Consider the following 14,063-nt stretch of genomic DNA (forward strand, 5'->3'; position numbering starts at 1 on the left):
CGATAGCTCTGTCCTCAGAGCAGCATCAAATTCTATTTCCTGAAGAAGAGTTAACATCAGTAAACGCGTTATCAGCTCTAAGCACATGAGGTTTTTGGTGCACTGGTTCAAACCTTATTTTTGTGACTTATTTCCTCCTATGAATTAAATGGAAGAAGGGAAGGAACAAAATCTGAGGTGAACACAGTGGAAGTGCTTCCATGCTGCAACCAACATGTATCAGACCAGCTTTCAAACAGGATCTTATTTCAGCTTAAACAATGACAGCTGTAAGGTGAATGAATAAATGCTTTACCTGTATTCGTCCTGTGTGAACCGTGGGATTACTGAAGGTTGAAGTACAGTAATTTCTACAGTAGTGGTGTTGAACTTCACAGGATCTCCATCATCATATGCAATGACCACTAGCTACAAACAGTGCAGAAAACCACTCTCTTAGTATAGGCAACAACATTTTTTATCTTGACCTGCCACAGCACTTTTTGTATTTTCAGGGTATAACAAGTCAGAGATTTTCTTTCACTACAAATCAGACACTTAATGAGAGTAAAACACAGGAAAAAGGTGACAGCCACCCACAGGTTGAACTGTGTGCTCGAAAATTTACAGAATGGCAGAGAATTGGAATTTCAATCCCACATCCTTCTACAAATACATCTGCAAATCTCTGAAAGCTTCAAGTGCACAATTTGTGTTTTTCATGGATTCCCTTCATGTCTTATCAGAGACAGGTCTTAATCGAAACACTAGAACTCATTACAACATTCCTACTGGTATAGTTCAGTTCCACATTCAAGCAGTGGAGTACTTATTACTGAAAAAAACATCTGTAGTCCCCCATAAAATAACTCTGCCAGGACATGTTCACCTGCTTTCAGCTTTCAAACAAAGGTGAGCACCAGGATGAGAAACCAGCCCATTGGGGATGGATCAACAGACAGCTTTCTACTTTTCCCCCTGCCTAAATTTGTCCTTGTTCAGCACTGGATGGAGCAGATCAGCCCTTCGCTCTAGCAAATAAGCAGATCAGCGCTATACTGGCACAGGCTGCCCAGAGAGTGGTGGATGCCCCATCTCTGGAGATACCCAAGGTCAGGCTCGACAGGGCTCTGAGCACCTGATGGAGCTGTAGGTGTCCCTGTTCATTGCAAGGAGTTGGATCAGGCAGCATTTAAGGGTCCCTTCCAACTCTGAGGATTCTATGATTCTATGAAGCCTGTTGTTCTCAGAATAGATCAGCAGTAAGACAGCCTAGAGCAACAGGACGTACTTCTTCAGCCAATATATAACTGCCAAGTGTTGCAGTTGCAGTTAGTATGAACATGTTAAAAACTGCCTGGAAAATTGTACTGAAGATTCAGTGCAGCCACAAAAGCCAATGTTCTTAGAAGCAAACACCAAGTCAGGAAGGCCCCACAGCTTGGATTTCTGGATTCTGCTAACAATTAGAAAATGGAGGATAATTTTATCTTCTTGTCACAGAAAACTATACAAATGCATCTCCATTTCATTCCCCATTCAAAAAGAAATAACTGAAAAGGAGAAACAAAATATCCCTTAATGAAGATGCAGACAGTTGGCAGCTCCCATGTAGGGAAATCACACATAAACCCTGATGTATTACAAACTACATTGTTTTGCTTACTGAAACACTTCAATTTTCATTTTCAGCTAACTCCTTCCATTCACGGATTTAAGAAAGGTGCCCTGCCCCAATGATTTTGATTGAAATAATAAATTACTCCAGACTAACTACACTTGAGACTCCTCAGGAACAGTAACAGCACAATAGTAATTTATGTCTCCTTAAAGCCAGTGTTTTTGCATTACAGTACAGTCCCAAACTACCCAACCTTGCGTTAACTTTCTTTAGAAGATATACTGCCATTCTTACAAATCTTCCACAAAACTGTTGAGCTGTCAGCCCGGTTGAAAACGAAACATCAGCAATGTGAACTTTCAGAAACTGAGGTTTCCTTCAGTTGCTTTCCTACTTCTTTTCTCCACTGAACAAACCTATCTGAAACCTTTCTGACATCAAAAAGGCCAGGAAACGTGTACCAGAAAGAAACTGAGAAACTGAAGAAACAAATAAGAATTTCATATATTTCTATGGAATATAAAGCTAGAGAGAGAAAGACAAGAGAAATACTACTAAGTGTAAGTAGCATTTCCATTGACACAGCTATACGAGTACGTACCTTAAACACTGTACTTGGCTCTTCATTTAGGTTTACCCGAGTTACTACACGCCCTGAGGTTTCCTCCACATCAAAAATGCTGGCACTGTAAGGAAACTGGACAACGTCTACTTTGTACCGGACTCGGCTTGCTGGTGTGCCCTGGAAGGCAGAAACAAAACAACGTGAATATTCTCTTATCATTGCATCGTTTCAAAATCCTCATCTCCAGCAACTAAGTCACTCAGATTTGGCCTGCAATTCCAACTAATTTCAACATGTTCATCACCTGTGGCTGAACAGGAGAGCACCAGACATTTTGGAACCACCACCTAAATGCTCTCGTGGTCCATGAGGAGAACATAAGATGGTCGTGAGCAAATGCCCCTGTGATGTGACAGGATACCTGTGGCCTTGCCCTATTAACAGATGGGCTGTTACATTTTCCCATTAGACACTATGTCCGGTTCTAAGCACAACCTCAGAAAACAAAGGGAACACAGATGGATTTCAGATGGATTTCAGTAGCCTTGTAACAAACTGTTCAGTCCCTTTTTGATGGCATGAAAAAGCAGAGACAGCCTGTGCATCTGTGCACGTCACAAACAGTCTGCATGCAAACAAAAACAATACGAAAGTTAACAACAGAATCAGAAGATGCGCAGCAAGAAGGATGGACTTATTGTTCTCTCATAGGAGGCTATTCACTTAACTGTTTTACCATGAAGTGCCTAAAATAAGTAACACCTGTTCTTCACAATGAAGTTTCTTAATTGCATTGTAGTGCTCTTGTTCCAGCGGTCACCCTCCCAGGGACCCATGCTCCCCTTCCTGTTCCCACCAGTGCAGAGGGCAAAGATGATGCTGAAGGACCAAGTTTCACAGCTCTCTTCAAGGAACCTAGAAACCCCGTAGAGCTCTCCTAACCTTCAGTTGCATCCTTCCAGGATGTCGCCTTCCCTAGCAATGCTGCAAACATCATTTCTCTGTCTCGCCCATCTCTTCTGCAGTATCTCTCACACACTTGCAGCAGTGGAACTGTTCTGCATCATGCTTGCAGCTGCATCAGGAAAACTGTTGCAGTCATTCACATTATTCTTCATTAAAAACACAGCCCCTTCACTCCAATACTGTAAATCAGGTTTCATCACTGACTCTCATGACCTTATTCTTCTTTCATCATTTTTGACTGAGCGGGTGACCAAGAAGAGGCAGATTACGTTCGGCACAGTTTTTCTTGGATAAAAAGTACAATACGGCAGTCTCAATAACTGCTGACCCAGAGAAGAGATGTCCTGTAGCTCCCCAGGCTCTGCTGCAACAGATGCTTTCCTGCATGCATCTGGTAGAGCTTCTCCAGTATCAGAAGGATACAGTTGGTCAACATCTGAATTAGGGAAGGGAGGTATCTGGGAGGTATCACCAACTTCTGGGATGGGATGTATCCTACTGATTACAGACGATGTCTGGGAGAGGATGAACTTTAGCAGGTTACCTCCATTCTCAGCAAGTGATCCTTGACTAACACTGTTATTGCTCACTTGTAATTCACCTGCTCTCCAAGGCCAAAAGGTGACTAAACCACTGAGAGCCACTAATAGGGCCCTGGGCAGCCTGGGCTAGTATTAGATATGGAGGTTGGCAGCCCTGCAAATGGCAGGGGGGTTAGAGCTTGATTATCCTTGGGATCCCTTCCAACCCAAGCCATTCTATGACTCTGTGATGATTCTATGTGCTAAACAGAAGGAAAGAAAATGCCAAACAAGGTGCAGAAAGCAAAAAAAAGTTACTTCTTTTGTGTCTGTTGTACACATACACTTGTTTTTTTCTTTCCTTTTGCACACTGATTTCTGTACAACTGTTTGGCAGCAAGCTTAAGTTGTTGCTACCTTGATATGCAGTAGATTAAGAGAAGCACTTACAAAGGCAAGTCTTGCTGCTGGTTTCACTGCAGCTTCTAAGCGGACCTCAGACATCACACTGTACTCTAACAGACAAAATAACCCAAACCAAAAGCTTCATTAAGAGAAATTGGTATTTTGAATCTGCATTCAGCACTGTGTTACAAAAGAGCTTTCTTGTTCCTGACAGTGTACTCAAACTCACAAGCCAGCCTCTTACTGTTAGGAAAGTTCTGCAAACTGGAACAGAAGCATTTGACAAAGTGTTTCAAGCTCAGTAAATAAGACCAACGTTTTCTCGATACAACAGAAGTACAGTGAAATGCTGATTCAAAATACACATTCTGAAACTGAAATACCTGGGAATAAATTTGGGATAGGTGTTTGTGTCAAGTTCATGAGCCCCCAGCACAAGAAGGACATGGAGCTGTTGGAGAAGGTCCAGAGGAGGACCACGACAATGAAAAGAGGGCTGGAGCACCTCCCCTACAAAGACAGGCTGTGAGAGCTGGGGTTCTTCAGCCCAGAGAAGTCTCCAAGAAGAATTTATAGTTATCTTCCAGTACCTGAAGGGGATCTACAGGAAAGCTAGGGAAGGACAAGGGCAGGTAGCAAGAGAATAAGCTTCTGTGGAGTCTAGCCACTCCTTTGGATGATTTAACTGCAAGCAGGGATAAAGGCCATTGACCCACACCCTCCACAGACATACAGCTGTCAAGCCATCCAGTAAGGACACAGCAACAAGGACAGCACTGCAGAGCCACTGGCAAAATAGCACCATCAGTAACCCAGAACTGGGTCTCACAGATGTGCTTGGGTGCTCAGTGAAGTAATAAGTGACAGACCATGCTACTAGGTAAGTACAAGTACTTCAGAGAACCATGCACACTAAACATGTGAAAATCCTTGAAAAAACAAGAAATTTCAGAGATCACTGTGCAACAGAGGTGATTATACAACATTCTCCCTGTAATTTCTCTTCGACATCATCATAAGAGGAAATTACCTGCTGCAATCCACACCGCTTAGGCTACAGAGTAATGGTGCTCACATTTGCTTGCAGGACTAGAAGCTATCATCATCATTAAGCATACACACGCTAGGCAATTTGTTTTTAAATAAAGAAAAATCTCATCAAGTTATTGTTCCTGATATGACTATCAAGTACACCTCTCTCTTGTCATTTCTGGAAACAACAAAATGGGAATTCATTTCTTATCTACTGCATTTTGGCACCAACGTAATTAGAAAAATCTCCAGAGAAATTTTCCAGGGAAATCTATTCAGAAGCAACTTTCAATTATCTCAAGTATTAATCTTCTTTTGCTTCTGTTTTAAATTAATTCAGATGCATTCCCACGTCTACAGCAAAACTCAAAGAAAAGGTTATGTTCCCAAACAAATAATACCAATAAACCATGAAAACAGGAATTCAGTTTGCAGTAACCATCATCCTCTTGAAGCAAAATTTCCCTAGGAATTCAAGAATAATAAACTTAGCTCTGAAGATCATCCAGCTTCGATATTTCATGTTACTGCTGCGTGATTTCTTAAGGTTCCATTTGCTCTAGGGAATCTACATTCGATTGGGACACAGTTGATGGCTACAACATGAAAACAACCTCAACATTTATATTAGTTCATGAGGATGCACACAGAGGCCCTGGAAAAAGAGGCCACTCAGAGTGCACATGTGCACTACTGTGATAACTCCCAAGGGGAACAGAGAGGTTGCATGAAAATCGGAATGCAGAGAAGCCATGAAAAATTGTGAACAGTATAACAACAGTATCATCTTCTGTATGTTTTCACACGTGTTTCTGGAAGCAATTCAAAAGGAAGCAAGGAATAATGACTCCCAATACCCAAAGCTGGATAACTGAAGCACAAAACCAGGAACTTGGGGAGAAAAGTGATCAATGTTGGTGGGTCTCAAAACCAGCTAAAAATTGTGAACTGCGCACTTGCTTCTGTTTTACCCTCTCATTACCAGTTATTACTATAATTATACATACATGCCTGATTTTTAGTTATTTTATTCTTTAGTATGCAACCCGATGAAAGAGTCTGCAGGTCTGGATGAAATCTGGAAATTCTGCATGACAAGCTGAATACAAAAAGAATATAAGCTTTTAAAATCATGAGATAAAATTACTTCCAAGAGCTCACTGAATTTTCAGCATCCTTCCCATACACAGAACTCCAGTAGACTCCATGAAATTCAACAGCAATAAATTTTAAAGATCAAGCCCTGAACTGTTCAAGAATGCTTTTATCTCTAATTAATTATCTGTGAAAGCTCTTATTAAATATCTGTTAGCACTGTACTTTCAGCAAATGCCTGTAAAACAGTAAGGACAATTACTTTCAACCTGACAAAAAGGATCAATTGAAGGCAAACTTTACAAGGTGCTGAGAGACAGGACAGACCATTAAATGGGATAATCCAGAGCTCTGGCTGGTCTTTAAAATTAGCCTCCTGCATCTGCTTCGATTGATAATCCAAATCAACAAAATCTGAAAATACAAGGGAAATGCACCAGACAGAAGTATTCCAGCTTTCACAGTGATAGTCCATATAAAAGAGGCACCTTGTGATGCAGTTCTGGCAATATTCACCTTCTGATTATTACACCAAGTGTTACTCCATGAGCTCAAGCTGCACTCAGTTCCTAATATTTGGAAGGTTAAACACTGAGAAAATTATTAGAATCATCTGTCGCCTTTCATCACTATGCCACTTCAATAAAGCATAAACTAATCACAACAAAGGAAACTTCTTTTTCTCCCCAGGCATATTATCAGACGTCCTTGAGTAGCTCAGGTATGTATAAGGCCAACCGTACAGATCTACTGACCATAATCACAGGTAGCGCCTTTGCCAAGCCAGAAAGAAACTTTCACCATTCAAAGCCCTCCAAGTGCACTTATCTTTCTTAAAAACCAGTATAGAACTGGAAATAAGTCAAGTTTGAAGACCCAGTCAATTCCCAGTCAATCAAGTTTAAGCACTGATGTTTCAGTGCAAACGAGTGCTCTGCTGTGCATTTGATTTGGCCATTTCATATCCACTTGTACAAGGTACAGATGTCTGCTATCCAGTGATCCGAAGGAATATGCTGATAAAACTCAGGAATGTTGGTGAGAGAGCCTGACACCAACCTCATCCAAGCTTCATGGTCTGCACGTATCTCTCACTATAAAGACTGAAAAATATCTCTGTAAGAAACTGAAGCTCTTGTGTTATCTAAAGCAAAGCAGCAAATAGAGACGTTAGCACTGAAATTCTAAATTTGATTCAATATAATTACAGCTAAGGTGTTAGGAGCTGCCTCAGAAAGCCCAGTGCTTGGGCATCCACACCTATTAACATCCCTCAATCTGCACTAACATGCCCTAAAGCAAATATCTTATTTCCACCTGAAAAAGTATTCACTTACTTCTTTCTGTCTCTCTTGACAGATTTCTCTTTATTACCTTGCAGTCTTTGACTCCTCTTTTATCCTGCTCTATATTTGTAACTGTTGGCTTATTCTCACTGGTTTTCTCAGATGTTTTTTCTTTTGACTCCCTGTTTTTTCCAGATAAGTATTCTATAGACATGGGCACATCTACCTTAGTTGCTTGAAGCATTTCTTTGGCATTTCCAATAGAGATATAACATTTCAGTGTCTTCCAACGAAACAAATCCATGCAAAGTAATGTACCTCACAGGATACCTGCTGGCACTGTTCCTCACTTTTGCCTTCACCCTTTGGTCAGATCAGTGTTTTCAAAAGCAGAGCTGGTTTGGAAATTAAATTCAAGCAGAGCTAACAGAGTTCCTCCAGGAAACAAAGGAATCAGTTCAACAGTGGAAAACGGATTTGTATTTTAATAAGGTTTACCCATTATTTAGAACTGAAGATGTACTCAATCATACCCTTGGCAGCCATGTATGTAACTGTGGGCCTGCTCCATTATGGTAGTTCCCTTGGCCATTTTTTAGTCCTTTATGCTAAGCACTTTGTTATCCTTCACCTCTACATGTGCAAGCTGTCCTGGGAAAAACAATGTGAACTACTATAGGATGCACTGAGTATTAAAATAAATAATAACTGGAAAAGGACAGGAAAGGAGAAAATGGCTGGAAGTGAAACTGACGTTTGCTTCAAGTCCTGTTTTGGCCAATGAGAAGCACTGGTTTCTATGTTTTAACAGACATTTCACTAAACAGGCAGGAGTAACCAGAGGGATCTCACACCTCCAGCCAAGATTTCTTAGACCTCTTTGAAATCCACAGGTTAAAATGAAAAAACAATGAAGTACCTACTTGGGAGCATTGGAATCTAGCATAGGGTAATTATTAGTAATAATCAGAAATCCATGTTTTTTAGGACCAAATGCATCCTATTACCAACACTTCCATTCTATTGATGGCTTAACATTCTACATAACAGGTTTGTACTCTTCAGTGAATAAAATTTCTGAACTTGATCCCAACCCAGTCATTCTTTCACTCACACATACAAGTACAGGATATGCCGAGGCAAATAACTCACTGAGTGGAAATTCAATGAGAAAAGCTTTTTTTTTTTTTTTTTTTTTAAAATGGGATCACCTTCAACCTATAAACCCAACAAACTAATGGAATGGTACTTCATTTAAGAGTAAAAACTGATCCTTGCCTCCTGTACCTTTCTGCAAACGCATTGTAGTTACTCAGCACACTCCTACATCTCCACGCTGTAAGTTTCTAAACCACTTAGGAAATGCACTGCTACTGTAAACCAGAGCACTCCATTCCACGAGTCTCCTCCAGCCTCCCATCTTTCACCTGCTTTACAAGCTGTAGATCTACCGCACCCTTAGTGAACGCTTGCACTTATATTTGTGGCCTACCTTTAGAAATCAAAGGGCACAGACAGAACACTATCTATTCTCAGCAATATCACCAAATGAATAATTCCCACAGTGAATAAGGAGCCCCTGCACACGATGCTGCAGATGATGTTTCATCCAAATCAACTTCAGTGGCCTGAAATATTTATCTCCCACCCACATGCCTGCTTGAAAACACACATCTGCCTTTACTGTAGAGGAATTTCATGCAGGTGCTGAGCATGTCAGTTTGAATTCTCACACCACCTACATTAATACGACACTGCATTGCAAAGTTGGGATATGCTGAAGACAGCGAGTCTCTGTCCCTAGAGGTGTTAAGAAACATGCAGACGTTATACTGAGGGACATGGATTAGTGGGAGGTGGATTGTTGGACTGTTAGAAGCCCTTTCCAACTTCCAATAATTCAGTGGTTCTATGACTCTATAATGCTGACAGTGGAACTGTCCACATTACTTGTTAAACGACAACAGAAAAAAATCAAGTTTATACCTTTCAAACTGATTAGTGTCTTATCTGGAATACTTTCAAACCAAAATTATTTACTTAATAAACATCCATTTGTTTTCCTGAACTGATATAATAAATGTATTAGTACCGAGCACAGAAGTTTCCAGCAGGTAGGAAAAAAAACAAGTACTCTCTCTAGTACTGAGTACAATAAGTAGCAACATTCCTCCCATTGCTGCAAGTTTAGAAAAAGGTATTCTTGCTGAACAGAGAAAAAGACTGGTTTTGTTGCTTTGCTTTTTTTTCCCCAGAAAAAAAGCCCCCGATTTCTGGTGAATTCATACCAAATACTTTGTGACAGCACTAACTGTGAAAACAAGCTCCAATAAATAACGCTTTTTTACCGGTAACACAAATCATTGAAATGGGTTTAGCTGAGCCAGAAAAAGAAACAAAGCCATCCATGGTTTCATCTTTCTTCCTTCTTTTAAATGAAAAAAGAAGAAAAGCTATTGACCATTACTTTGAAAGAAAACATCAGCTTCCTAAAACAATTCTAGAAGCCTTCTTTTGCTCCACAGCTGGCTTTTCGAAATAGCGCATTCAATTAAAGCCCAGGGGCACTATTACTTTAAAGTCATGACACAAATCAAAGAAATGCAAGAGTTGATTTTGAAGACCATTACCGTAACATCGTTATTGACCGCTATAATGGTAATAAGTGAGACCCAGCATTCAGTGATTTTGATTTCTGCCTCCTGCCTGCATCCGTTCCTTGACAGAAATAGAAGCAATCCCCACATTTTTCAAATAGAAAACATTCAAACCCATATAAAAAAAAGAAAGTATACATAAATATGTGAGGAAATCACAATAAAGGAATTTGGGAGATGTAAGTGCTTTAGTTTTCTATTCTCCTGCTCTTGTACTAACTGGAGATGGCCATTATTCTCCACTGTACTGAGCTGCAGGCAGACATACGATCAATTCCTACTTTTTCCTGTCCATTTGATAGTGATAGAGATGTTTAAAATGGAGAGGATCTAGAAGGAAAAGGGGCAAAATATACCTCCAAAAATTGTAGGCTGACAGTTTAATGAAGCTATTAGGAGCTTTGCTTTGGTTTGCTTTGCTTGGTTTCTACATGAGAAATAACTTTGCATCAGAAAGTGCAGATTCCATGGAACTAAGACAAATTACATATGTCCATCAGTTCAACATCCGTCACCAAGACACTGAATGAAACTGCATCTCATTCTTTAAAGTTTAGACTTAAAAAGTGGATACCATATCAGAACAGGCAAATACTTCATCCAGACCAAAGTACTTTTTGTAAGGCAACAGAGAACGTTAAATAAAATCAGCATGCAAATCACAATAATATCTTGGTAGCCAAGGATACTTTATTTTTTAATCCCAATAACTCATCTGTGTACAAATCTGCCCTACTTCACCGATCCTTGCTATCCTTTTCTGCATAGTTTTTTTCCAAGATCAGTGAGATAACGTGACAGGAGCAAACACCTACTGGTGCTGGGACACAGCAAGGACTGTAAAAGTGTTACTGATGTATTTAGCATTTTAGATTTGTACTACTGCAATGAAAACTGCGCAGTTTTGATCATCATGAAAAGCAAGTTTTCTCCACTCTCCACTGGCAGATCGCTCTGAATTGACTCCACTTGTGAGAGGGGCAGAATGTTTTCTGTTCAATTATTTGCTGCTAACTACTGAGGATGAAAGCTCTTAACAGAAATGGAGTCCCTGGTTCCCAAGTCATTCCTGGGGAGAGCAACAGAGAATTTTCTCCAGCTAAGCACCATCTGCTGAACTCCCTGAAATAATGAATGCAGTTCAGAGCCATTTATTTGAAGGCAAAGCTTACTAATTAAATAGAAGCACCGCGGCAGCAGAGTGCTTTCTTATTCAAGAACAGTCCATGGTACATTGATAATACTGTCTTTTATATATTTTGGACAAACAACAGTCCAGAACTTCAGCAGACTCCAACTACCTAAATGCCTCAAAGTCCAGTAACAGGCAGCTGATGCACACCACAAGGGGATAGCAGGACTGTCCTTACAGAAACACTGCTTGAGCATTCTGTCCTTGAGTGGAAAATAAATAACTATGAAGCATATTTAGCTAAGCTACAGTTGATTTGTGTCAAAGCACTGCCATCAGTTTTTAATGTGCATGGCATGTTCACTCTGAACACTTCTCCCTGAGGATTATTCTCCTTAATATGCAAAACACTAACAATTAAAAATTAAACCTGGCTGGCAGAACATCTTTGGCTTTTATTGTCCTCAGCGTATCATCTGGCCACCGATGTTCATCTAACTCTGATTACAAAAATTGATATTGCCCTTCAGAATAGCTAACAAGTCAAACATATGTGCTCAGTTCTGTCAATCAACTGCTTCACTAGGGAGCAGCGATAAAAGCCAGTGGCAAGAATAAGCCTCATCCCCAAAACACCACCACCCTGTTCAAACAGAGCCCAGTAGGGCTAGCTGGTGGGCTATTCAGTTCCATGTGAGCCCGAGCAATGAATGCAAATCAAGAAAGCAGCAGTCTTACGGAGTTGTGTTTTGTTTCCTTACTAAGCTGCACAACTGTACCAAAGCCAGGCATGTGTTCACTGCTTCACTATTCCTGTTATTCACCTATCATCACTGGGAAGTAGAATTAAGAGGTTTCCAAAAATCCTCCTGTCAGAAAGGAGCTGTATCACTGACTTGTCACCTTTGGGAATCCTTTCACAGATGCAGCCTCTGTCCAGAATGACAAAGGCCAGGTTGACAGGAATGTACAAGTTACTGCTCTGCGAAACTCATCATGATCACCTTTGCTGTTAAGAGGGGTAGGTCACTTACAGGGGTTACAGATTTTTCCCCACTTGAGCGCAGAGTATTACCAGAACCTTTTTGCTTACCGGGGGATCTTGATCCTCAGCTGAGACGGTAGTGATAACAGTGCCCTTGACAGCATCAGGAGCAACCATTCCTCTGTAGAGCGTCTTGCTAAATACTGGCGAGTAATCGTTCATATCCTGCGGAACACAATTAAGAGTTTACTTCTGAAACTTAAACAAAATTACAGACACATTCACAACTGATCTTTCAAACACTACCTGACCACTCCTTCCTCATTTGGAAACCTATCTGCCATTCACAGCCTCTTTGTGGCTCTCAATTCCCTTACCACCATGTAAAACTAGCTCAGAAGGTGAAGGAGCCAAGTTTCAAAACAACATATTCATATGAGACAGAGCAACAGAAGAGAATTCTGCAGGAAAATACGATCTTACAAGTGAACCAAGCAGAGATTTCCATGACAGCTGCTTCTCAAGCAGAGAGCCGCAACATGGTTTTGCTATGTTTCTCAAATGAATGACCTTGGACAGCATGATAAATGTCTGTGAGGATGAGGAAAGCACTGCTACAAATCCTCATAGTATGAGGCTGGATAATTAATGCATTATGTTCTGCTGCAGGGTCTGCAATTCAAGGCTTCAAGGCGCTGGAAATGTTTTTTTGCTTATTTTCAGATTTTCAAATAGACAACTGGACCATCAAATTAAAACAAAAAGTGACAAGTAGGCAATTCAAACTAGGAGAGCCTTCTAATGAAAAGATTTTGGAAAAGCATCTGAATTCAAACAAATTAGCACTTCTTTGTGGAATTACAGGCACTGCATCTTTTAATGTCTTGATCTGTTTTGCAAGAAGATAATTTGCTTAATCTGAGAATCTAAAGCAAGGACTATTTTACATGAACAATTTTGCTCCTCTCAACTCTTCAAAATGATGCCCTGTCTTCAAAATTAGCTATCCTTTGTTTGCTTCTTATCCTAAAAGCACCAGCGCAGAGCAATGTAGAAGACACCTTCTGTCCTGTAGCTCCACCTGGGCTAACAACCCAGTACAATGCTTATAATGACTTCATTTTTTCCTGGAATAATTCATCCCTCTATTTGTCTTTAAAACAAAACAGCAACAAAATCAGAACCTCCTCTTTCTCCTGACCTCCTACCCCCAGCCATACCTACCCTCAGTTCCTCAGTGCAGAAACAGCAGATCATGCTCAGCTGTTTGCTCAGTACGGGGGAATCACCATGTGATGTTTTTGTTATCTTTTGTGTACCTTAGCTCCTGAAAGTCTGCAACTTAAAGTGCTGGAAAGGCTAATCCTGTTGAAAGATGATACACTACATGCTCTGCTATAGAAAATGACTAAGTCATTCTACTTACTACCTCTATTTTTCAAGATACATGGATCAATAGAAAATATCCAGGAATACAAAGCGAAACATTAAGCAGAAAGGCAGAAGGTTTTCTGTCCTAACTTATCCGTCCTCTGAGTGGAGCTTTATGCATGACTGTGCCTCACAAACCCAATCCAAGCCAATCAAATAGACAGCAAACATTTCAGTCACCCCTAAGCAGGACAGCTCCAGGAGCTTTCATTGTGGCTCATCTCTTGATGAATCTTAAAGCAGCCACCTGTTCTACGTGGTAGAATTCCAGCTCATGGCCTCACTTCCATCAGAATGAAAGTTCCTTGTAAGAACGACAAGCTCCCACCACACAGCTGCACTACACACTTCAATGAGAGCATGACTGTGATTACAGGCAGGTGATCAG

At 40.6% G+C, this 14,063-nt stretch overlaps 1 protein-coding gene across 25 annotated transcripts in view; it reads right to left on the reverse strand.

Moving 5' to 3' along the window:
* PCDH15 (protocadherin related 15) overlaps nucleotides 1–14,063 on the reverse strand; it is a 528,749-nt gene that overhangs the window by 68,768 nt on the left and 445,918 nt on the right. For all 25 annotated transcript variants that reach the window (XM_085554985.1, XM_085554984.1, XM_085554986.1 and 22 more), the window contains 3 exons: nucleotides 12,353–12,469; nucleotides 2,202–2,342; nucleotides 296–408 (listed from right to left, as the gene is read on the reverse strand). In XM_085554985.1, the coding sequence (XP_085411111.1) occupies nucleotides 296–408; nucleotides 2,202–2,342; nucleotides 12,353–12,469 (371 nt within the window). The remainder of the gene's footprint in view (nucleotides 1–295; nucleotides 409–2,201; nucleotides 2,343–12,352; nucleotides 12,470–14,063) is intronic.

The sequence above is a fragment of the Coturnix japonica genome, chromosome 8 (assembly GCF_054131305.1).
Source record: "Coturnix japonica strain WE chromosome 8, WE-NBRP24, whole genome shotgun sequence".
In the NCBI taxonomy this organism is placed as follows: domain Eukaryota; kingdom Metazoa; phylum Chordata; class Aves; order Galliformes; family Phasianidae; genus Coturnix; species Coturnix japonica.